Source organism: Lissotriton vulgaris, chromosome 2_2 (assembly GCF_964263255.1).
Source record: "Lissotriton vulgaris chromosome 2_2, aLisVul1.2, whole genome shotgun sequence".
Taxonomy (NCBI): domain Eukaryota; kingdom Metazoa; phylum Chordata; class Amphibia; order Caudata; family Salamandridae; genus Lissotriton; species Lissotriton vulgaris.
Genome location: NC_141688.1, coordinates 27,427,082 through 27,451,809, shown reverse-complemented (window position 1 = coordinate 27,451,809; position 24,728 = coordinate 27,427,082). Strand labels below are relative to the sequence as shown.

At 48.6% G+C, this 24,728-nt stretch overlaps 1 protein-coding gene across 1 annotated transcript in view; it reads right to left on the bottom strand.

Moving 5' to 3' along the window:
• Nucleotides 1-12,394, bottom strand: part of NR2E3 (nuclear receptor subfamily 2 group E member 3) — a 31,148-nt gene extending 18,754 nt beyond the window's left edge. The window contains exons 1-3 of the mRNA XM_086959855.1: nucleotides 12,236-12,394; nucleotides 7,406-7,556; nucleotides 649-752 (exon numbers count right to left, since the gene is read on the bottom strand). Of these exons, the coding sequence (XP_086815981.1) occupies nucleotides 649-752; nucleotides 7,406-7,556; nucleotides 12,236-12,293 (313 nt within the window). The 5' untranslated portion in view covers nucleotides 12,294-12,394. The remainder of the gene's footprint in view (nucleotides 1-648; nucleotides 753-7,405; nucleotides 7,557-12,235) is intronic.
• Between the last annotated feature and the right edge of the window lie 12,334 nt (nucleotides 12,395-24,728).

The window sequence follows — 24,728 nt, the reverse complement described above, 5'->3', positions numbered from 1 at the left end:
CCGTCTCCTTGGTATTATGATGCTCTATTGCAACACGAGCTAATTTCACAGCAACATAGTATTTTGCAGTTCGAAAAGTGTGTATTTCTTTATCTTAAATGGAATAAACAGACTATATGTAGTTCGCCTTGTAGTCAGGGACTGTAAATCGGCAGGTTTACAGAAAAAATTTGCTATTTTACAAGTTGAGGCATGTTTGACAGAGGCTAACGCGTTAGAACATAATTCCCCATGGAGACCAGTGCTGGTCACTTCACAAGAGTGCATGCCACCTGAATATTCAGGGCAGGAGTGTGGGGCATAACTCTGGAGGAAGTCTGCTTTCACTCAAACTCATGCCTGGTCTGGACTCAGAGTCCTCCTGACGTCTGTTCTCAAAAAAAAGTCCTGCCAAAGTCTAACTTCTTCATCCATGGGCGTCCCAAAGTGTAGCCCCACATCCTAAAATGTGTTCTTTCACGTATCCGCCCACTTGCTGAGGTTCACACACATACAGACTGTTCCTGAATCTGTCTTTTCACCTCAATGTGCTAAAAACTGGCCTGTCCGGGACCCACTCAGATTTGAATCAAATAGCCTTGTGCTCCCAACAGATGACGCCCACGTACATTCCATGAACCCCATGGTTTCTGTAGAGCCCCCTCTTACCATCCTTGTTCATGCCTGCCTGGAGGCACTTCTTCAACCTGCAGGCTTGGCACTGGTTTCTGTGAGCTTTATCCACCGGGCACAACCCTGTACCAGCCTGGCACCTGAGAGGAAACACAAGCCCTTGTTAGTTAATGTCAGCCCTGGTGATAAGGGGACAGGGTCAGGCTGTGAACAGAAGTCAATATGAGGTAAAGGACGAGAAAAGACTGAAGGAGTCTGAGGAACCAGAGAAGAGCACTTAGAGGACTGAAGCTGGAAAAGAGAGAAAAGGATACAAAGAGGCAACTTGTGGAGAAAAACACGAAGGGCGGAGGAGAGGCCGGGGTGCCACAGAGCACACGTGTACACCGTATAAGAGAATACACCAGTAAAGAAGCAAACCGAGACCCCGTTAGGTCCCTTACACACCGGCCATTCCTGTATTCCAAGTGTTCATAACATAAAATGAAAACCATGACCAGGTAATCAGCAGTGAGAACAGCCCATAGGACAATAACTACTTCTAAACAAAAAATACTTCAGTCACACCTATGATGAAGGTGCGTTTGTACAATCATGAGAAGTTGTAGCAGAAGTCACTTTTTATTTACAAGAAGCGACCGTACCCTTGTGGTTAGCACGTTGTATATATGCTTAGCAGATATTGACTATTACCTTAATGTGTTGTATTAGAGATCGTTTCTAAGTGTAGTGCTCGTTTCGCTTATGGGCGCAGTTTACTTTAGTGATGGCTTCTCTTTCCACCCTGGCCTGCCCATAGCTAACACTTGTGATACACGCCAGACAGTTGCTGTGAAGACTAAGAGGCGAAGAGATCCTTAGATGGTGGTGTGTCCCTGGGATTGCAAAATGATGGTTTTATCTGTTCAGGTACTTACTGAGCACGACGTTTGCAGTGATACCACAACTGTGAAGATAATTGTTTATTATAGAACTAACACAAATTGTTGCTGCTGATTAGGGATCTACATTCCTAGAAGTCCTCTGTTTTTTTCAGTATTGTCATGAGTAATTTGCACTTGTCTAGCAACAATGAAAAGGTTTGCCAACGTGGCCTTGCCTTCAAGCATTATCACCCTGAGGTTTAGACTTCAAGCGTGTCAAAGGAAAACTGATCACTTTGCAAGACTCCCCTAAATACAATCTGTTATAGGGTCAACCCCACTTTGAGATTAATAATTGTACAGCACTCCATCTTTCATGACAGCTGCCTGCCACCTGAATGTAGGATCACACTATACCTTGGCCCACCGGGTGTCTGACACAAATACAACCAGGATTTCTATGGAGTAACATGGGCGCACAATGGTAGGTTCCCATCCATAATAGCAGTTTTTGAAGCCTCCATCACATGTGAAGTTTCCTTGAGAGTTATCATTCTTCTTAGAGATACAAGAATTATCTTTAACAAAGGTGAAATGCTTATCCTATAAACACAACAAAGTAAAGGGAACCCATTGCACACTTCTACGTTCACAGGATTCGCCTCACCGGTTAGGCAAGTGGTCTTACTCATGGCCACCCTTGATGGTGGTAAAAGTTCAAGCGGTGATAAGGTGCGTTCTCAGTGAGTTTACATGCACAATAATTAATGTCATTCCTTGCATTCACAGAACAGTAGATTCCATTATGTGTTGGCATTTGTAAACTTTACAAAAGTGTTTTCGAGAGACACCATGTACTTTTTTAAAGACCAGTATTTCAAGATTCACATCAAATTGGTATTTTATGTCGTGATTCATCTGTGATTTTCTCATAAAAGTATTGAATTTCTTTTAAATCTGTAGGGCAGAACTCAGCCAACATCTATTTTGCATTGAACTAGTCAACTTCAGTGCTACAAACACTGAACAAAAATATAAAATCTTAAGCTAAATGCAAAAATCTAGAGAGCTATGACTCTGTAATGTTCCGCATTCAAAATCCTGAGCTTAATTAAAATGAAAGGATACTACAAAAGATGTGTGCTTAGTCAAAAAACACACCGTATCCTATATAGCATTTGTGTTTAGGTTGAATGTCCCTTGTTGGTAATATTGTGCATCATTTACATAGACTCAAAATTTGAAACAAATGTTGAAGATACGGGGAGATTATAGCCAGAATGAAAGTCTAAAACTAAAAGGAGGGTAATTTAGAAAATCAGCAACAGAAACCAAAGAACAATATATAGGTAAGATTGGATTATATTAAATGAAGTGTATGTTTTGCATAAAAATAGGTAATGTTAATATATATGTTTGCCAAAAATATGTACAAATAAACTAAATAGAAGGACAGTACAGAATATTTTAATGCAACCAATTAAATGCTTGGAGCAGGTATAGAAAATAAAAAAATTGTTGACTGCTTACTGTGTCTCCCTATTAGGGCATTGTTGCAACATTAAATTCTTTTTACAACTTAGATATTGATAAATGATTTATAATTCTGCGGGCATATGTGTATTAAATACAGGGCTATTCACTGTAAATACAAATAATCTTTGGGATAAGTTAAATAAATATGGAAGTGATACATACCATAATCAATATGGTGTGACTATTTACAAAGGGAAAATTTACCAAGACATTCGGTGGCTGATTTAAGACTTTGGTAAAGTTTAGGTCGCTCATGACTGTGTTGGCTTCGACACTTCGCGCCCCTTCCATCATAATACACTTTTTTGTTGTGAGAACAGTTTCTGTCCAAAGCCCCACATTAGACTCTCTTGAACTTCATTAGTTTATCGGCCCGGGTGTTATGAAAACCAGTGACTAAGACTATTTGCTTCTAGCTTCTACATCAATGAGTAGGATCCTTGAGGGAGGCATGGACTGTATCAGGGAACAGGGTGGAGGATGGTACAACTCAACAGCAGCAGGGTCTTATGTAATCCATCTTACTCAGTGCCTTGCATAGCAGGGTGTTTTACTTATACGAAAATCAACCCAGACCACAGGCAAAGCATGCTCTGTTGCAGAATCGGTCTGCTCTGGTGGGCCAGGTGAATGATGACAGCCGATACCCACTTTTTGGGAAAATGTTAAAAGGCAGAGTAGTACCATGGCTTCATCGGTTAAACACTCACTGCTGACATTTTCTGTGATCTGCAGGCCATCTTAGCCTTGGCTTCCTCTATTCTGAGGTCCGTAAATGGAGTACTATTAAACTGTGTAAAACTAACATCTCTTATTTATAGAACTTAGAAATGGCAGGAGTGCAGTATGAAGGGGTAGTGTCATTACTACGAGTCATGGCGCCTTGTGATTCCTGGTACCTGCTGCAAAGAATGCGCTTTTCCCTTTCAACTATGCCGGAAGATTCATTCTGTGAACCAGGCAGTAGTGTGACCTGCTAAATTCACCAAGAACAGAGTTGAGTAGAGAGCTGTGCAGGTGGTAAAAGAGAAACACACAAAAAGCAGACAAAGGTACTCAGAAAAATGTGGACCTAGGTCGTAGGAAGTCTGCTGCAGGGGGCGCCCTGGGTTTGGGCCCAGCTCGCTCATGCTAGAGGCCTGCACAGGACCAGTAGACCAGAGTTTTAATTCTGGCCTCCGTACTCGACTAAATTGTGTGATCCTATGCAAATCGGTTCAACTTCTTGTACTTGAGTTCTTTTTTGTCGAAGTTCTGCCTCTTCACAAACATGGTCAACACCAGAGTTAAGTTGTCATGTATGTTTCCATGTCCAATTTGTATATAGTGAAGCTAGCTAAAGGGAGGCTGAGCTCTACACAGGGTCAACGACAATCAGTGATTGGAGAAGAAGTTGGACTTTCCCTTCGTTGTGATGTATAAAAGCAGAGCTTTAAATGGGATGAAAAAACTGAGGAGTCTATATTAGGGGCGGGGCCAATGTAATTAAGGGCGTGGCTCAAAAACAAGTAAGCTAAAAATATGTACCTACCATAGTGTGCTGCCCGATTTGTATTTTGCAGTTTCTGTCATTGCATCCAGATATATGATACAACAAGTAACATCATACTTACAAGAACTCAGGACTATTGGCTTTGTCAATGGTTGTTAGTTGCATAAGTTAAATAAGCAGCAACTATGGCTTGTATATAATATTGAAAAAGCTTCCACTTAAGGCCTTGGAGACACCACGACGATGTTGCTGCTCCTGATTTTCAAAAAGAGAAGGGAAATCCAGAAAGAAAATGACTCCCTTTAAAGGATTTCCCTTCCCCTACAAATCTCACCTGACATGACATCATGACATCATGCAGTAACTTCTCAGACCCTCCAGCTTTTCGCGATTTCGCGATTCACGAAAAAAATCGCGAAATCAGCTGAGAAGCAAGATGGTCGCGATATTTACTATTTCGGCCGCGAAAAAGATGTCCCCGCTGCAATAAAAAAATGGTGGCTGTTTTCATCTCGTCCTTGCATAGGCTGAACCACGAACATTTCCAACACTCCCTTTTTTTCCTGAAAACCTCTGAGCCTCGCACCGCCACACCAGTAGTGAGCGCTCAGAGCAAGATCAGACGTGTTTGTTGTTCATCTGTTCAGACCACCAAACCCTGGCAACGCCGTTCCTCAGAGCGCTTCATTTTCCACAAAAGATGTGTTAGGCCTCCTCGGACGGACTGCATGTGCTTCAGGCTGCTGCTCAGGTAGGCGTCGCAATTTGAGAACTGCACCGCTTGTCACTAACAGCTACTCTCCCACTCCCCTACTCCTCACTCAGACCCGCCCGCTTATAAAGGTTTCACTGCAGAATGTAACTTCGGGGTGAGCAATCGGATGCTCGAAGTAGTGTAACAACCTGATTGATGGCAGTATCTCTCTCACAATATTTAATAGATTTTTCAGGGCCATTTTCAAAAGCTGTTACTGTCTCTCTCAGGTTAATGCGTATTGAAGGGAAGGGTGTGTGGCATAATGACCTGAGCTGACGAATTTGGATTTGGGATGCCAGGTTTGAATCTCGGCATGGAGCGACATCCTGTGATTCTGGACCAATCACTCAATCTCGCTGTATCTTAAAGATACACCAGCAAAAAAAGCTGGTGCTCATGTAAAGTGCTGCCGGTCGAGTTCGAGAAACATGTAAAACAAAAAATAACTGAAATGTCTGTCTGGAGTGTTGCTTACTTTGAGATAAACAGGGGCAGCCAGGGGTTTAGCTGTCAACAGAGCAACAGGTGCAGTAGCACAGGGGCCAAGAAGTGTGATGTTCCCTTTGCACCTTAGTTATGGCTGATTTTTCACTGTGTACCACAGGTTGTGGGCTCCTGTTTTCCTTATATTTATTAGGGTCTATGACAACTTTGCAGCACCACTGGAGAAAGACTTGAGATGTTAGTACTGACACATCTCAAATCTGGAAGTCCTTATGAACATCCATAAAATGAAAAATCGCAAGGTTTGAAGTGAAAAAGAAAAGAAAACTGTGTAAAATAGTAATAGTTTAAAAATTAGCAATAATTTACGGACTGGTCATCTGGCACTGCTGAGGAATTCTGATACTACCCGGGATCCTAGCTGGGATTCTAAGACACCATGTAGAAGGTCAAACTAAGAAAATCTTGTAACGCTGACAAGACAGTCAAGAAAAGCTCACACTGCAGGTATCCTACAGCATGAGAACCTACCTGCGAGTGGAGGAAGCTAATAGTTCCTAGGATCACAAAAACACAGAAAAGGCTTTCACACAGGGGCGGTAGCTACCATTGGTGCAACAGGTGCAGTGGTACCAGGGTTAGAACCGTAAAGAGGTGGGATGTAAACTGCACACACATCACCTGTAAGTCACATTGAGGTGGGGCTGTATTGTATAAGGGGTCACACCCACCCCCATGCCACTGATCTGGGTAGAGCAATATTTTTTTATTTTATTTTGATAATCTTTTTATTGGTACGCAAGATTACTGAACTTACAAAAAGCACGCACATTGCATACCCCCATCTCTTTTTAAGATTAGAACAAATCCATCCTCTAGAATATTACAATAATGCGATATTAACTAACAGTGAACAAAACATTACACGTTTTCCCATCTACAGGCCTCAGTATGTCTGCCATGGTATAGAGCAATATTTAACATCCTTACATTAGCCGTGGCAATGCACCTCCACCCACTACGATTCTGTGCCCTAGGGCACCGGAGGAAGAGGCGTCTTGCCTCATGGGTCCAGGAGGCAGCGGTGCCCCAGAAGGGGTGGGTACATGGGTGCTAGAACATCCCTGGGAGAAATAGGACCCCCTCAAACAAGGTTAGGATTGGAGTTGAGCTTCCGTAGAGCAGAAGAACTTTAAACATACCTATTTTAAAGTGGAATACTCTGCTGAAACATTTTCTATTGATTTAAGGCTGAAAATTAATGATTATGAGTAAAATGAAGTGCCACAAAAATGCCGCTAAATTTCCATATTTATGCCGCTAAATTTCCATATTTGTGCCGCTAAATTTGCTAATCCATGCCGCAATATCCTGGGGGGTCTGACTTCTCCACTGGTGAAAAGGGAGCAGAGTGAGCAGCGCACATCGATGTGCCTCTGTCACTGTAGTCCGGGGAAAAAACTGACCACCTGTGCCAGGGCACAAAACTGAGCTCGATAGAGACCCGTTTCGAGGCTCCCTTTCAAAAAAACTACCTGTGCTCAGCACCTGTGAGACCAGGCCCACTTAAAGTCTAAAAGATAATAATAACACGCACTGCCAGTTTCCATCCCTTTACTGTGTGCCCCAACTTTGCGTATACGTATGCTTATTGTGGCAGACACAGCGCGGTGTATTCTGGGAGGGCTCTGGGCCCCTCACCTGTAGATGAGCTTCCTGCGCACGCTCCTCTTGAAGAAGCCGCTGCAGCCGTTGCAGGCGTAGATGCCGTAGTGCTTGCCGCTGCTGCTGTCGCCACACACCTTGCACATCAACACGGGGCTGAGGGCCTTGCCCGGAGAGGGACTGAGAGCTGGGGAGAAAGAGGCAAGCATGTTAGAACTGACGCGTCGTGGAAATAATGGTGGAAGCAGGTGCTTGTATGGCCTAGCTATCAACTATACTATACCGATCTCATGAGAGCAACATTTGTATTTTTTTCTGGCTTTTTAGCCAATATCTCTAAGCATGCTGGGACTTGTAGTTTTCCTTTTTCCCATCATCAGCCTGCCAATCCTTGCCTGCTTACCTAAATGCTGTCAGGAAAACACCCTAATGATAGATGATCATGGTCAAGCATAGCTCTGCAAACCCAACCCCTAACATTGATTTCTGGTTGCGGGAGCCAGTCAACGGGGATTGGCATTTTGCTACTTCTCTCCATTCTTCCAGATATCTAACTAAGGCTTCCTCTTTACGGATTTTTACAGATAAATACAGACAGAAAACAATGTGTTTTCTTTCTGCATTTATTTTTAAAAGTGGATAAATACAGAACGTTGTGGATCTTTAAAGTGACTCTCCGTGCTGTCTATCATGAATTATAGGCCAGCAGCTGAGCAGATGGACAGCTTGGGAAATTAAAAAACAGGGTGAAATTTCTTTAAATAAGGGCATATGTCAACATACATGTATGGTATAATGCTAGTATTTACCAGTGGATGTATTTTTATGTAAAATGTGACAGCTTAAATAGCTAAAACACAACAGTCTTCAAAGTAGGAGTATGCATCTATTAGTTAAATAATTATGGAAATGTACAGTTTTTCAACTTCATTTATACGCAAAACCCAAAATAAAAATGGGTAAATACAGATAGAGTGGTCCAAAAATAAATTTAGATAAATACAGGCAGAAATGATAAAAAAATAAATACCGTAAGACCGGGAGCCCTATATATAACACAAGTAACATTACACCTACAACAATTTCCTCCACGTTTGCCCTATATAAAACTGAAAAATTAGTCTATTTGAAGTTATATCAAAAGCAATTTGGGTAGTACTAGCAGAGTTAAGCTTTTTTTCCACCCTGAAGGTAAAAATGGAAAGCCCGATAGGGGCACGTTTTGGCACCTGCTTTTAAGATCTGCTGGTGCTGAGTACAGACAGGACCGGGCCCACTTAAAGCCCTGGTTACCACTTTCACGTATGAGGTCACCTTCCCTCTTTTAATAGCCACCAGTGTCGGAGGTTACACCACGATATAGGAAGATGTAAACTTCTATGGAGTGAGATGACAGCCCTCTAGTATGAGATGTGAGCCACCTTGAGTCAGATGTCAGCCCCTCCTGCAGAGGTTTGCCACCCTAAAGACAGATGTCAGCCCCTCCTGCAGGAATAGCCTCCCCTGGTCAAATGTCAGCCCCTCCTGGAAGAGGTTAGCCACCCCAGAGTCAGGCATCAGCCCTTCCTGGCAGTGGTTAGCCACCCCAGATTCAGTCATCAGCCCTTCCTGGCAGTGGTTAGCCACCCCAGAGTCAGGCATCAGCACTTCCTTGCAGAGGTCTGCCACACTAGAGTCAGAGGTTAGCCACCCTAGGGTCAGATGTCAGACCTGTCCTGTAGAGGTTAGCCACCCCAGAGTCAGGCATCAGCCCTTCATGGCAGTGGTTAGCCATCCCAGATTCAGTCATCAGCCCTTCCTGGCAGTGGTTAGCCACCCCAGATTCAGTCATCAGCCCTTCCTGCAGTGGTTAGCCACCCCAGAGTCAGGCATCAGCACTTCCTTGCAGAGGTCTGCCACACTAGAGTCAGAGGTCAGCCACCCTAGGGTCAGATGTCAGACCTGTCCTGTAGAAGTTAGCCACCCCAGAGTCAGGCATCAGCTCTTCCTGGCAGTAGTTAGCCACCCCAGAGTCAGGCATCAGCCCTTCCTGGCAGTGGTTAGCCACCCCAGAGTCAGGCATCAGCCCTTCCTGGCAGTGGTTAGCCACCCCAGATTCAGTCATCAGCCCTTCCTGGCAGTGGTTAGCCACCCCAGAGTCAGGCATCAGCACTTCCTTGCAGAGGTCTGCCACACTAGTCAGAGGTTAGCCACCCAAGGGTCAGATGTCAGACCTGTCCTGTAGAGGTTAGCCACCCCAGAGTCAGGCATCAGCCCTTCCTGGCAGTGGTTAGCCACCCCAGATTCAGTCATCAGCCCTTCCTGGCAGTGGTTAGCCACCCCAGAGTCAGGCATCAGCACTTCCTTGCAGAGGTCTGCCACACTAGAGTCAGAGGTTAGCCACCCTAGGGTCAGATGTCAGACCTGTCCTGTAGAGGTTAGCCACCCCAGAGTCAGGCATCAGCCCTTCCTGGCAGTGGTTAGCCACCCCAGATTCAGTCATCAGCCCTTCCTGGCAGTGGTTAGCCACCCCAGAGTCAGGCATCAGCACTTCCTTGCAGAGGTCTGCCACACTAGAGTCAGAGGTTAGCCACCCTAGGGTCAGATGTCAGACCTGTCCTGTAGAGGTTAGCCACCCCAGAGTCAGGCATCAGCCCTTCCTGGCAGTGGTTAGCCACCCCAGATTCAGTCATCAGCCCTTCCTGGCAGTGGTTAGCCACCCCAGATTCAGTCATCAGCCCTTCCTGGCAGTGGTTAGCCACCCCAGAGTCAGGCATCAGCACTTCCTTGCAGAGGTCTGCCACACTAGAGTCAGAGGTTAGCCACCCTAGGGTCAGATGTCAGACCTGTCCTGTAGAAGTTAGCCACCCCAGAGTCAGGCATCAGCTCTTCCTGGCAGTAGTTAGCCACCCCAGAGTCAGGCATCAGCCCTTCCTGGCAGTGGTTAGCCACCCCAGAGTCAGGCATCAGCCCTTCCTGGCAGTGGTTAGCCACCCCAGATTCAGTCATCAGCCCTTCCTGGCAGTGGTTAGCCACCCCAGAGTCAGGCATCAGCACTTCCTTGCAGAGGTCTGCCACACTAGAGTCAGAGGTTAGCCACCCTAGGGTCAGATGTCAGACCTGTCCTGTAGAAGTTAGCCACCCCAGAGTCAGGCATCAGCTCTTCCTGGCAGTAGTTAGCCACCCCAGAGTCAGGCATCAACCCTTCCTGGCAGTGGTTAGCCACCCCAGAGTCAGGCATCAGCCCTTCCTGGCAGTGGTTAGCCACCCCAGAGTCAGGCATCAGCACTTCCTTGCAGAGGTTAGCCACACTAGAGTCAGAGGTCAGCCACCCTACGCTCAGATGTCAGACCTGTCCTCCAGAGGTTAGCCACCCCAGAGTCAGGCATCAGCCCTTCCTGGCAGTGGTTAGCCATCTTAGAGTCAGACTTCGCCCCTCAGGCAGAGGTTAGCCACACTAGAGTCAGAGGTTAGCCACCCTATGTTCAGATGTTAGCCCCTCCTGGATGAGGTTAGCCATACCCAGAGTGAGGCATCAGCCCTTCCTGGCAGTGGTTAGCCAACCCAGAGTCAGGCATCAGCCCTTCCTGGCAGTGGTTAGCCATCCCAGAGTCAGGCATCAGCCCTTCCTGGCAGTGGTTAGCCACCCTAGGGTCAGAGGTCAGCCACCCTAGAGTCAGTTGTCAGCCCCCCTCTAGGCAGAGGTTCGCCACCCTAGACTCAGGTGTCAGCCCCCTCCTGCAGCGGTTAGCCACCCTAGAGTCAGACATCAGCCGCTTCTGCAGAGATAGGCGCCCTAGAGAGAGATATCCCCCCTCCTGGCAGGGCGTGGCCAGCCCAGACTCCTTACTGGAGTCTGAGGTCAGTCCCTTCTGCCGCAGGTCAGACCACCAACAATAAAATGATAAACCCCTCCCGCCTGATGTTAGCCCCTAGACTCAGATGTCAGACACATCCTGTTAGCTCCAGGAGTTTGATGTAAGCCTCCCCCCTCCTGTCAGAGGTTACACCCCCTTTAGTAAGATGTCAGCCGCCTCCTTAGTGGCGCGTCTATAGTAACTGCCCCTCCCCCTCCCTACTTGGTCCACCACTGGTTGGCAATCTCAACCAGTGAAAACAGACATTACTCTCTCGGCCTGAGGACAGGGATGTTATTTCTGTTTCCATTACACGTTTCACTTAATCTTCCATTCCCTAAGATTACCTGCTTTTTCCATGATGTTATGTTTCTGTGGTGATTTCATGGAACAAATCACTCATGTATAGTGCACACCATGAAGAGTCGCCCCTGTGTATCCGAGTTCATGTTGTAGGTGGGTGTTTATAAAATATGTGTCCATCCAATCCTTGGCCTCTCTGCAGATGGCAAAGAGCAATGGCCACGTGTGACAATTGTAACTGTGACTCTATAGGAAAGAGTGGGAAGAAGGTTCTCAGCTGTCGAAATATTGACAAGGCGAAGGTTAAAGAAAATGCAGTGTTTACAGGGTAGTGGGGGAGTGACTGACAACTCGCGGTGCACTAAATCGCAACTCGTGTTCGGAAAGCGCGTTTGCCAACCGCGCGGTTTACAGCACGTGCAAATCTTTCAACTACTGCGAAGAAACAAGGAAGCCGCACTGTGGGGAGTTGATTCCACTGCATTTTATTGCATTCCAGCAACCACTTTCGCAACGCGTTTCCAGTGAATTCTCAGCCTTTTTCACAGGGTTATTTGGGGCCCGTGTGTGCTCTTCCCCTCACAAAAACGAGACACGTCATTGTACCTCTCATGTTCATCCCCAGAAGAAGGTGGCAACCACCTGCTGTCAGATGTGCACCACCCCGAGGACCGCTGACCCCGTCCACCCCCGGCCCCGCACCCCGTGGGTCCCACTCCCGCTTTACCTGCCTGGCTGTCGTCTGCACTGCTGCTTGGCACAGAGTCCGAGGGGGAGGTGGTCATACTCGACCCGCGACGGAAGCGCGAACCCTCTGCTCGCTCCCTTCCAATCCGCAGCCGCTTGTGGCCGAGGGTCTCGCTGACCAGCGCTTTGCACCTCGAGTTCGCTGCATGCGGGTCCAAGCGGTCAGAAGCGTGACTCCCCAGCCTTTTTGTTCATATCCAATGTGTTTGGAAACGTCATCGGTTTTCCAGTTTTCCCAGGGGAGCTCCGCTCATCGAGATGACTCCGGGATGAGGTCTCACGGTTTCTGGTGAGGAGAGAGGTCCATGTCCTGTAGGCCCCGTCAGGCGGGAACCCTGTGCTGTGTTCAGTGAATAGCGACCAGAAGCACGGCGCCGCCCCTCCTCCGGGATCTTTACAGACTTTGAACAATTCTGCAGATTTAGGAAGCGGTTGGTGGCCCAAGTCTCTCAGTGGGCCTGTCGGATGAGGACGTGTGTCCTTGTGTGTCTCTCTCTGCCCGTCCGCTCTGCCCGCCTCGCTGTCCTCTTTTCCGTCCCCGGCTCCCTTGCCTGCTCTCTTCAAGGCTTCTAAGCGCAGGCTGCAGATTAGCTCTTTGCGCTGTGTAAGCAGATGCCTCATCCTCTTAATCTTTACTGTCTCCAAAGGTGGATCAATCAGCCGCACCATGAAGAATTAACAAGGTGCGGGGCTTCACCCGCGAGCCGGAACGCGGTAACATGACCCTTTGCCCCCGTCCAGCCCCCCTCAGACACGAGCCACTGACAGATACGGCCGAAGCAGCCACTGCGCACCCACACACATGCACGCCCGCTCACGAACACGCACCCACAGAGACATCCACAGACCCACACACAGACCCACGCGCACCCGCAGACCCACACACACACAGACCCACACACACAGACCCGCCACGCACACCCACAGACTCACGTATGGGTGACCAACTGGCATAGGTGCAAATTCAGGACAGTGAGTGTAAAAATTCAGGACAAAGAGTCAAAATGCAGGACAAAAATTCAGGACAGAAGGTCAAAATTCAAATTTGGGACAAAAGGTACGTTTTCAGACACATCAGAGGAGGTCGTGAAATAGTGTATAAGTAAGTAAATAGACAACCAACATAAGTACATGTCAAAATACGTTTATATTAAGTTGAGACAATCGTCCACCTCACCATCTTGGTATGTGCACAGCTTTGAGCAACTCTGCAGGTCTTTTTGTGGTATTTCATATGATATTTTGTTTACAGTTTGGGGTTCCTTTGAAGTGTTGTCCCACCTGCACTGCAGGGAACACAGAGACCATCAGCCTTCATGACACACCCTTCACCAAAGACCTCCCTCTGCACAGATTCCCTCATTATCAACCTCCTATGGTGCCCCTCATGTCTATATAGATGTGTATTTCATTTATTTTACAGTGTTGCTCAGCCCAATGTAGGGTGTTGAGCACTTTAGCTCATACACTTATTGTCCAGAGGCAATGACTCATATAAGTATGTACATCTATGCATAGGAAATGTTACTAAAGGCAAGGAGGGCTACAAGGTGTAGGAGTCACATGGCATCCATACTGTTAGGTACTATATGCAGGGCCACTGGAATTATGCAGCAGGGAGGGCCACATTATGCTGCAGGGTTGACTAAATTATTTGGCAAGAAAAGGGAATTTATGAAGCATAATTCTGCAAATTTTGTCATAGTTGTGGGAAGTTGGCCTGGTATATGATGATCACTATTCTAGTGAGCACCTTGCACCAGTCCAAACGATCCTTATGGTGATTGGTTGTAAGTAAACCTTATAGACCAGCTATCCTAATGTTAGCATGGACAAAAGCAGTCTTAGGCAAAACTCAGAGGGCATGTGAAGCCAGCTGTTTTACCATATGCAATCCTTTTAACAGCAAATGAAAGGACACCACACAAGTTATATATTATAAAATATATGTATTTATTACTAGAATAATCCCCTGTACTCTTTATGAGGACAGAAGCACAAGCGTTAAACAAAGAACTTCATATAACATACAAAAGTTGCACAAATATGGATAAGCCATGGTGGCCACTCAAACCATATACTAAAATAGTGGTATAAGAACCACGTCACGAACAATGGTAAGGCCTAGGGCCTTGAGAATCGCTGGGGCTAAACTGGACTAACAAAGGTTAGGTCGGGGGAGGCCCACAGGATGCGGGTGCAGTGTCTATAGGCACACGTGTTTACCATTAGAAGTCAATGGTGCGTAAAAGTTAGAGAGTTACTGATTCGGGAGTCTTCCGACTGGACTAGAACGTAACCACTTAAAACTAGGACACCAGAGGTGTAAACCACTACAGGAGCACCGGAGTACTCTCGTTACCTCACCCACAGGAAGCGGGTGCATAGGTGTCAAAGTGCGTTGGGTTTCGTCGTGGAGTTATATGAAGTCTGGAGGAAAAGATGCTGCAGGCGACCAGGAGAGAAGAGTCCGGTTGGATCCAAGGGTGGATCGAAGATGTAGAGTATCTGAAAGCAGAGGGGACAGAGTCAGGGTCACTAGCCAGTGACCAGGAAGGAACCAGGAAGGAACCAGGCGATGTGTGTGTGTGTGTGTGTGTGTCTTGTAAAGCGCACTGCTACCCGGAGGCGTCCTGGCGCTATAGACCGCTGGGGAACCCGTCCTGGCTTTCCCTGTGAGATGTTCCCTCCTGGGTATCTCCAAGGTGAAACCAGGCATCCCCGGCTTTTGTGGGGGGCCGTTGTGGAGATGAGGTAAGCTAATGCCCAGAGTTGCCGAGTGTGATCCCTGGTTAGAGTAGGCACCGAGGCGAGAATTATCGAGTCCGCTGACCTTGGTTCACGACCCTGCCGCGTCTTGAATTGAACCCTGGTCCCGGGCCGTCCTCTGCTTCCGGGTCTGCTGCCTCTAACCAGTGAGCCACACCACTCCTGATGTCGGGTTGTGATCAGGTGATGTCGTGAAGCTTGTCTCCGCTGCCACGTGGACCAGGAGGTATCGACGATGACCAGGTGGTGGACACGGACTGTCCCACAAAGGCTCTCGCTGTCGGCGGTGTCGGTTCTCGAATCGGAGTCAACAGGCCTTGGCAAATGCAACCCACGCAGGAATCGAAGATGGCTTCTGGATCAGAACAGCAAGGTCTGATGGGCTGCTCCTTTTCAGGGGAGCAAGGGCCAGTCTGGAGCAACCAAACCTGCGGTGAAAATTCGAAGGTTCGTGGTCACAGAGGCCACTAGCCAACGGGCAAGTGACCGGACAGCGCGTCAAGCAGGAAAAATGCAAAAGGGCTGGGGCTTCTCAATCCCCAATGCACAGCTTCGAGGGTGCCTCGGGAGCTGCACAGGAAGCACTTCGCTGGCTTTCCAAGATGGCCGGTCCCACATCTCACGGCGCCTTCATGGGTCGCAGCTTTGCTGGGACTGTGGATCGGGCTGTTGGAAGTCTGGAAGTTCAGGTCTTGTCGGTCTCTGTCGTTTGAGCTCCGGCGGGAGCAACAACAAAGAAAACCTTTGAGCGCTGATGGTGCCTGCTTGTGCAGGGTGGTCACTCCTTGACCACAAGGGAGATTCTTCAGTCTTCTACGTCGAGTAGGATGTCGAAGGGTCCAGAGTTTCATATCAAAGTTTCAGTCAGGATGATCTAATGTCTAAGAGCACAGCTCCTACCTTTATTCCAAATCAAGGGGCTGGATCACCTGCTAGGTCCCTCCTATGGGTGGGACCCAGGAAGGGGGTGGTTACACCCCTTTCCCTTTGTCCAGTTTCGCGCCAGAGCTGGGGCTGGAGTGCCCCAGCACCGATTTGAACTGGACTTTGCATGGGACACCTTGTGCGCCCCAGGCAGTGTCTAGTTTCATTCAGCCCTCCCTGCCCCAATCCACTATCTCCTGTCTGGGTGGTGCTAGCACCTCCCTGTGACAGAAAAACTTTTGTCCAGGCCCCCCCCTGCCGGAGTTTTGGTCAGCAGCAGGAGGCCAGACTTGTGTCTGTGGCAGCAGCATCCATTTTGTGATGCTGAGGCTCTGGTTAGATTTAACCACGTTTAAGGAAAGTAACATGTCTTCTCCCCCTAGAAGGGTGGAATGCTACCCCGTCACCAGACTGGCGAGGTGGTAGTATTCCAAAGCGTATAACACCTTACACAACATGTTTTGATAAAGCCAAACCAAAGATAGCATTGAACCGCGAGGTTCATAATGCACTTAAGAGTATATGGTATGGCAAAATCCGAGAACAGCTATAAGGACATGGTTCCGAAAGCTGCAGACAGGCTCAGCTCATGCTAGAGCACCATCTCACATAAAACCAAGCACTCTGCCTCCAGGATTGTTACGGCCTGCCATAGGAGTGACTTATAGGTGCATATGTGTCCAGATATAGGGTTAGACATAGGTATACTATATCTAAGCAAGGGGTGATTACACCACCTTGCCCCAGCTGAGTGATCAGCCAGTTGTGTCAGTTTGGTAATGTACCTAAAGTACATGGTTGTGAATTTAGAGAGAGAACAGCAGGGTTGTGGGTCTGATTAGCAGGCCCACAGCCACATTAAGTCGAAAACCAGTGAAGCAAAAGCAAAAAGTGGGGTGACCATAGGAAAGCAGACCCTACTCTCCTACACCGGGCCTCCGCATACTCTTCCCCGGGTCCCGCCCCCACCTCCCTCACTCCCCCGCCACTCCCATCCTACTGGAGCGGCCGGGCTTCATTTGTGGTCCCGGCGGGGAGACGCATGGAGCGCTCCCCCGCCGAGCCTTCTTCCCACCTGCCCCCGGGCCTCTCCCTCCCCAGCGCCCCCGAGCCCCGACGGCAGCACCTCCAGGGCCGTGCTCTTTGCATACGTGTGGCCCTGATCGCTCACCTGTTTCTTGGAGTTTTTGCGGGGGTCGGGCAGGCCATTACGTCGGCCGCCACACCCGCCGGCGCGCCCCTAACGGGGCGCGAACCGGCCGAAGGGCCCGCCACCAATAAATCCATGCAGCCAGCATCACTGAGAAGGCGAATGGCCTCGCCTCAAGCACTCTGAAATCCTCGCTGGACATGCTCAATTAACACAATAACTCCACTCCACTCCATGCTATAAACTAAGCATCCAACCCACACCAGGCTTCCTGACAAAACCCTATCACTACAGCGCTCCCAGCCACCAGGTCACCAAACCAAAAATGGTGGCTGGGAAAGCGCGAAATCCCCCTAAATAGCTTGGGCTGCTAACTGTAAATTGGGCAAATGTAGCCCAAGCCACAAAATGGCCACGCCCTGCTGGCCCCTCCTCCTCCCAATATGCCCGGGGGCAGACCTCGCGGTTCTCGGCTGCCCCCAAAACCCCCATGCGGCACATTTTATTTTAAACTCAAAACGCACAGTGGGAGAATTTCGCATTAATGTATAAAAAAAGCACGTCAAATGGAGCCGGGTCGGCACAGTGGGGGGTTTGCCCAATGAATTCCAGCATTCGCTCACATCACCGGGATCAGCCGAGCTTGGCGCTCGTTACTGAAGGACAACTTCTGGGCGCATGATTCCCTGGGGGCAATACAAGCCAGGGGACTTTCTGCTATATTATTGGCAACCGGACTAGATAAAAACATTTAATATTTCCCTAAACACGCTTACGTCTGCATATTGACTGAAGCAGTCTGCCCATTCTTAGACTGTCACCTCGATTCAAAGCACACCAGATGAAGCCGCGTCGGCACAGTGGGGGGTTCGCCCGATGACTTCCTACATTCGCTCACACTGCCGTGACCAGCCGAGCTTGGCGCTCATTTATTTAATGCTTATTACTGAAGGAAAGCTTCCGGGCGCACGATTACCTCGGGGCAATACAAGCCGGGGGACTTTCTGCTATATTATTGGCAACCGGACTACATACAAACGTTTAATATTTGCCAACGCGCTTGCGTCTGCATATAGATAATATTTGCCTAAACGCATATATGTCTGCGCATTGTATTGTATTGTAATTGCATTTATGTAGCGCTTACTATCCCTGACGAGGCGTCGAAGCGCTTTTTCGGCGGGTAGCACGCTACTCCGGGACCCATAGAGGATTAGTGTTTTATTAGTATAGTGAAACATGCAAGTACATTTTAAGTTGTGGATAGGTTAGTCAGTTATTTGGATTTGGAATGATAGCAGAAGGATAGAGTAGGACAAAGGTTTGTATTTATTTATCGCTTGACGCACGTTATTCAGGAAGCCTATAAAGGATTAGTGGTGAATTAATATGGTGAAATATGAGGTAATTTCAGTGGTGGATATTAGTCTGTTACTTGGAGTGAGAAGGATAGCCGAGGGATAAAAGGGGAAGAAAGATTTGCATTCATATAGCACTTGTTACCCCTGATGGGCGTTGAAGCGCTTTTCAGGGGAGTAGCACGCCACCCATAAAGGATTAGTGTTGAAAATTAGTATAGTAAAAATATGAAGTAATTTGAGTAGTAGATATGTTATTCAGTTCTTTGGGCAGTATATTAGTATAGTTAGATATGGAATTTGAGAAGTGAACATGTTAGTCTGTTAATTTTGATTGAAAAGGATAGTGGAGGGGTAAACGAGTGAAGGATTTTTTTTCTTTTCGGTCTCAGCAGTAGGAAGAGGCTTTTGGATGAGTAAAAAGGAGTTGGAGGGGAGGAGTCAGAGGGGCCAGCTTAGAAAGGTTTGTTTTAGGGGATCGGTGTAGTAAAAAGAGGTGTCAGATGATGCAAGGAGGGGTAGAGCAGGGAGAGTCTAGAAAGGGTTATTTTTGCGATCATAGTAGTGGTATGGGGTTTGAGATAAATGAGAGAGTGGATGCAGAGGATATATTAATAGATGTTTAGGATGAGAGATAGGGTAGTGCATTGGAAGGAGTAGTAGAAAGAAGTTTGAGATGAGTCAGTAGGTTGGGCTAGAAGATATATTGAGCGAAGTATAGGCTGAGAAATAGGGTAGTGCATTGGAAATGTTAAATTAGAAAAAAGTGATACATATAATGATCCATAAGTACATTGAAAGTATATAGATACATAAAAGAAGTAAGTATATTTAGATTAAATATATTGATAGAGGCACAGGATGAGAAATAGGGTAGTGCATTGGATATGCTTTTTCAGGAGAAAAGTAACAGACACACAGATTCTGGCCCCAGTCCCGCCCAGTCTCGAACAGGCTCAAACAGGGATCTGCCCTTGTCCTCTCCGCCCTTAAAAGGCTCAAACAGGGAACTGCCCTTGTCTTCTCTGACCTTAACATGCTCAAACAGGCAACTACCCTTGTCCTCTCCGCCCTTAGCCTCGACGCCCGGGCTGAGACGCCCTAAACCTGGCCTTTTATAGCCCTAGTAATCAGGTGACCCTTTCAGCCAATGTGAACCCTAGCCCTAACACTATCCAATCACAACACTCGCCCTAAAATCTAGAACCAATAGGAGACCAGGACCTTACAGCCAATCTTAGCCCTAGTCCAAGCACCCAATCAGTTCAAAAACCCTGATCTCTACATCCAATAAAGGCCTTAGCCCTACCAGTAGTCCCAACACAAGTCCAAACAGCCGATGGTACAGGTAGCCCTAGTCCCTACTTCCAATAGAAAGCCTAACCCTACTTTTAGTCCCACAGCTAGTCCACCAACCAATCACACCAGAAGCCCTAAATAGCTATTTCCATTTAAAGGTCTAGCCCTAGTCCCACCTTACTCCCAACAACCAATAACATAGGAAGCCCTAGTCCCTATTTCCAATAGAAATCCTAACCCTAGCCCCAACCCTACAATGATTGAATCACAGACCCAGAAACCAATCACATCCCTCAAATACCCAACCAATGAGGATATTAACCCTAACCCAATAGAAACACCAGATACAACCACCAGTGTACACATGTGCCAATCACTAGCAGACCATATAAGGTCCCAGCGACCTCAGACAAAGTTCGCTGGCCAGGGAGTTGGAAGCTGCTTCTCCTGTTCAGAATCTACTAGGAGACAGACAGGCTCAATCCACACTCCAGACTTCTGCAGGTAATGGCCTAACTAACTCGAAATCCAACCATACTGCTTGAATAGAACTTTACTCCCCCTGCTGGCCAAAAAACAAAGTGCACAGGCCCCAGCAAATACATTCTAAACAGCTCACAGAAGCACCCCAGGCTGTAGAATATTGTATTGTATTGTAATTGCATTTATATAGCGCTTACTACATATCTACTATCATATGTCTACCTACCTACCTATATCCACCTCGATTGGCAAAGAAAGTCCTGAAGCAAGCCGCTGTCGTCAATGCGCTACCGCCTTGTCTCCTTTTCTGATGGCCCTTCTGGACTGGATCCTATGATCCACGGCTTGTTTACATAACACGCCTACTTAAGATAAGAAATTGCTTCACGACAGCCGTGAAGCAAACGATCCAGTCCGGATGGGCCGTCTAAAAAGGCGAAAGGGCGGTAACAAAGAAGCCTCATTTTCAATGGGAGGCTACCGTTTACCATAAACGATGATGCCTTCCAATGCAAATGTGGGGTGGGGCTTCAAGCCCCTTTCTTAACTTTACTCTCTCACTATAATCCTCGCCAAGCGAGCAACGCATGCGCTGCAACGCTAGGCGAGACTTAAAAAAGGGCAGCGTCGACGAATAAGTAATACGTTGAAACATGATTTACTTTTTCCCAGCCCTTCTGTTATTCAGGAGATTATGGTAGTCTGGACATCTCACATAATCCACGTAGGACAGTCTCCCTCCTAGGGCTCTGGGGGTTCTGGCCTTTGGAATAAAAATGCAATGGTGACCTTGGCATGCATCCTACCCATAGAGGTGTACACAACAAAGGGACCATTTGTATGAAAAACGTGAAGACAGGAGACCAAAACAACCACCCTGGAAACACTGTGCTCTGGTTAATTGCTCCATGCTTCTTCAGATGTGCTCTTGATTGGGTAATGACCAATGGCACTGACATCCAATAACTGTCACAAGTTGTCATATAGAATCTAGACAGTTTGAAAGAAATGTACTAACAGGAGCAGAGGACGGGGCGAGGAGGGTGAAGAGGAGAGGCATATGGATAACCCACTGTATGATACTGAGCATATAGCAGGTTGATGGCACGTCTGGGGGAGTATCTCTCGCTCCACAACTGCTGCAAGCCCCAGGCTTGCTGAGTTGTTCATAGTGTTTGGTATTGCCTTGATTACTTGAGGTAATCCCCATTACTCTTAGTCCTACTCGTCCTCGACCCAGTCATAACACATGAGGTATTCCACCCGACAGGAAACAAAACAGGAAACGCTTTTTAGACTCCACCCACCCTCCTGTCAGGTGCTATATTACACCTCACCACCAGAAGCAAATCCTGATGTACCAAGCACCAAAGGCCCGGCAAGGGAGGGCGGGCGGGTTGTATGACTGGGTCGAGGACGAGTAGGACTAAGAGTAATGGGGATTACCTCAAGTAATCAAGGCATTACCTCTACGTCCCTCGTCCTCGACCCAGTCATAACACATGAGGCATACCAAAGCAACCCCAAAAGGCCTTTGGCACACCACAACCAGAAAACAGAACAGACACAAAGGAGTGCAGCAAGACAGAGTTTATTAAGAAACCCAATCAAACATGTGGGGGAACCCCCACCGCACGCAGCACACCAGAACCAAAATTTGGGCGGCCCGAAAGGGCACAATTCAGGCGATAATGTCGCACAAAAGTGGATTCGGACGCCCAGGTCCCCGCCCTACAAATTACATCAAGGGGAACCCCATGGAAAGCTGCCCAAGAAGCAGACACACCCCTGGTAGATCTCGCCTGAACACCAGAAGGGCAAGGCAAACCAGAGCCCTGGTAAGCCAAGGAAATCACCGCCTTGATCCAACGACCCAAAGTAAGTCTAGAAGCAGCTTTACCCCTACCTGCCAGACCAAAGGTAACAAAGAGTGAGTCAGAGGACCGAAACTCAGCAGAACGATCAACATAAATAGACAAAACCCGTCTCACATCCAAAGAATGGAGCAAGACGTCAGAGGGCGAGGAAGGAGAAGGACAGAGAGAAGGAAGAATCAATACCTGGGAGGAATGAAACCTGGAACGAATCTTAGGTATAAACCCGGGGTCCAAAGCAAGGACCACCGCGTCGTCCAGAAACCTCAAGAAGGGGGGAGAACAGCGCAACGCCGCAAGCTCGCCCAACCTCCGAGCAGATGTAACAGCGACCAAAAAGGCCACCTTGAAGGACAGGAACTTCAAGTCCACGGTCTCCAGAGACTCAAATGGAGTCGACTGTAAGGCACCCAAAACCAAAGAAAGTTCCCAGGGTGGAACCGTGGATCGGACCGTAGGTGCAGAAAGAGAAAAACTTCGAAACAAACGGGAAACCAACAACCCATCCGAAGGCAGAAGAGAAGCAGGATCCCGAAAGGCCCGGATAGCAGTCCACTGACCTTTCAAAGTGGACAAAGCAAAGTGTTTGTGAAACCCATCCAGAAAAAACTGAAGTATAGAAGAAACATCACAAGAGGCAGGTGACAGGCCCACGGAAGCACACCAAGAAGAAAAGGAAACCCAGTGCTTAGAATAGGAGGAAAGCGTGGACTTCTGACCGGAAGCCTGCATCACAGTGATGAGGTGATCGGGCAAACCCCGGACCCCAAGAGACAGCCGTTCAACCTCCAGACCGCCAAGGTGAGAGGCACCAACAGCGAGGACGACTGGCAACTCAGAGGAGACGGGTAGCGGGGCAGGATCCAGGGAGGGCCCACTGCCAGCCGCAGTAGAAGTGGGAACCAAGAGCGGCGAGGCCAATAAGGCAGAACAGCCACTACCTGAGCCCCCACCCGCTGAACCTTCAGCAAGAAGGCAGGTATCAGAGGAAAGGGGGGGAATGCATAGAGCAACCAAGGAGGCCACAGGACAGTCAAGGCATCCACTCCCCAAGCCCCCGCCTCCGGAGTCCTGGAGCAGAACAGGGGAAGCAGGGCGTCCTTCAGCGAGGCAAAGAGATCCAGCACCGGAGTCCCGAACCTCAGGCACAGCGACCGGAAAATCCGAGGTGACAGACACAGGGTGATAGAGGACGGGAACCTCCGACTCAAGGAGTCCGCAACCACGTTGTCCACACCCTTGATGTGTTGAGCAGACAGGGCCACCAGATGACACTCGGGTCAACTCGCAATGGCACAGGCCACCAAGTTCAGGGAAAAGCAGCGGGTACTGCCCTGGTGGTTGATGTATGCCACTGTCACAGAGTTGTCCGACCTCACCAACACGTTGCACCCCCGAAGACGATCCTTGAAAAGGCGAAGAGCCCTCTCCACCGCCGACAGTTCCCTCCAATTCGAAGACCGGTGCGACTCTGAAGGAAGCCAACGGGCCTGGATTGCCCATGGACCCAGAGTCGCCCCCCAACCGGAAGCGCTGGCATCCGTCGTCAATACCAATGGGGGCGGAGGATGGAACCACATGCCCTTCGACAGATTGGAAGAATCCAGCCACCATTGGAGAGCAGACACCAACCCTGGGGACACCGGAACAGGAATCGAGAAGTCCAGGACAGGAAAGGGCACCCAACGCTGGACATGCCACAGCAGAGGCCGAAGATGAACCCTGGCCCAGGGCACCGTGAACACAGTGGCAGACATGTGTCCCTGGACTACCAACCACTGCAGGAGAGGAGCCGACTTCCTGGAAAGCAATGTCCTCAGCAAAGACTGTAGACGCAGAAGCCGGGACTCCGGGAGAAAAACCTTGCCCAGCACAGAGTCGAACACAGCCCCAATGAAGGTCCTCCGAGTAGACGGGTCCAGGTGACTTTTCGGCAGATTGACAAGGAAGCCATGGTCCTCGAGCGCACGCATGGTCAACGAAAGGTGGATGGACATGACCTCCGAAGACGGAGCCTGGAGCAGCCAATCGTCCAAGTAAGGAAACACAGACACCCCCAGGAGATGGAGATGGGCCACCAAAGGAGCAGCCACTTTGGTGAACACTCTGGGGGCGGACCGGAGACCGAAGGAAGGACGCAGAACTGCCAATGACGACCATCCAGGCAGAAGCGCAGGAACTTCTGATTCTCCAACGCCATCGGGACATGCAGGTAGGCATCCTGCAGATCCAGCGACGTGAACACCCAGCCATCCTGGATCAGGGGAATCACCTTCTGCAGCGTCTCCATTTTGAAAGGTATCTTCTGAACAAACAAGTCCAAGGCCCGAAGATTGATGACAACACGGAACCCCCCGTGATCTTCGGAACCACGAAGACAATCTAATAATTCCCCAGTCCCCGTTCCAGGGAGGGAACCGGGACAATCGCCCGCTTGTCGAACAGTGACCCAACCCCCTCCAGCAACGCCCGACGGCGAGCAGGGTCTGCAGGTAAAGGGGTCACCACCACCCCCGAGGGAGGAGGAGGGGACAGGAACTCCATCCGGTAGCCCCGTGAAAGAACATCCAGCACCCACTGGTCCGATGTCGTCACCAGCCAAGCCTGGCGGAACAG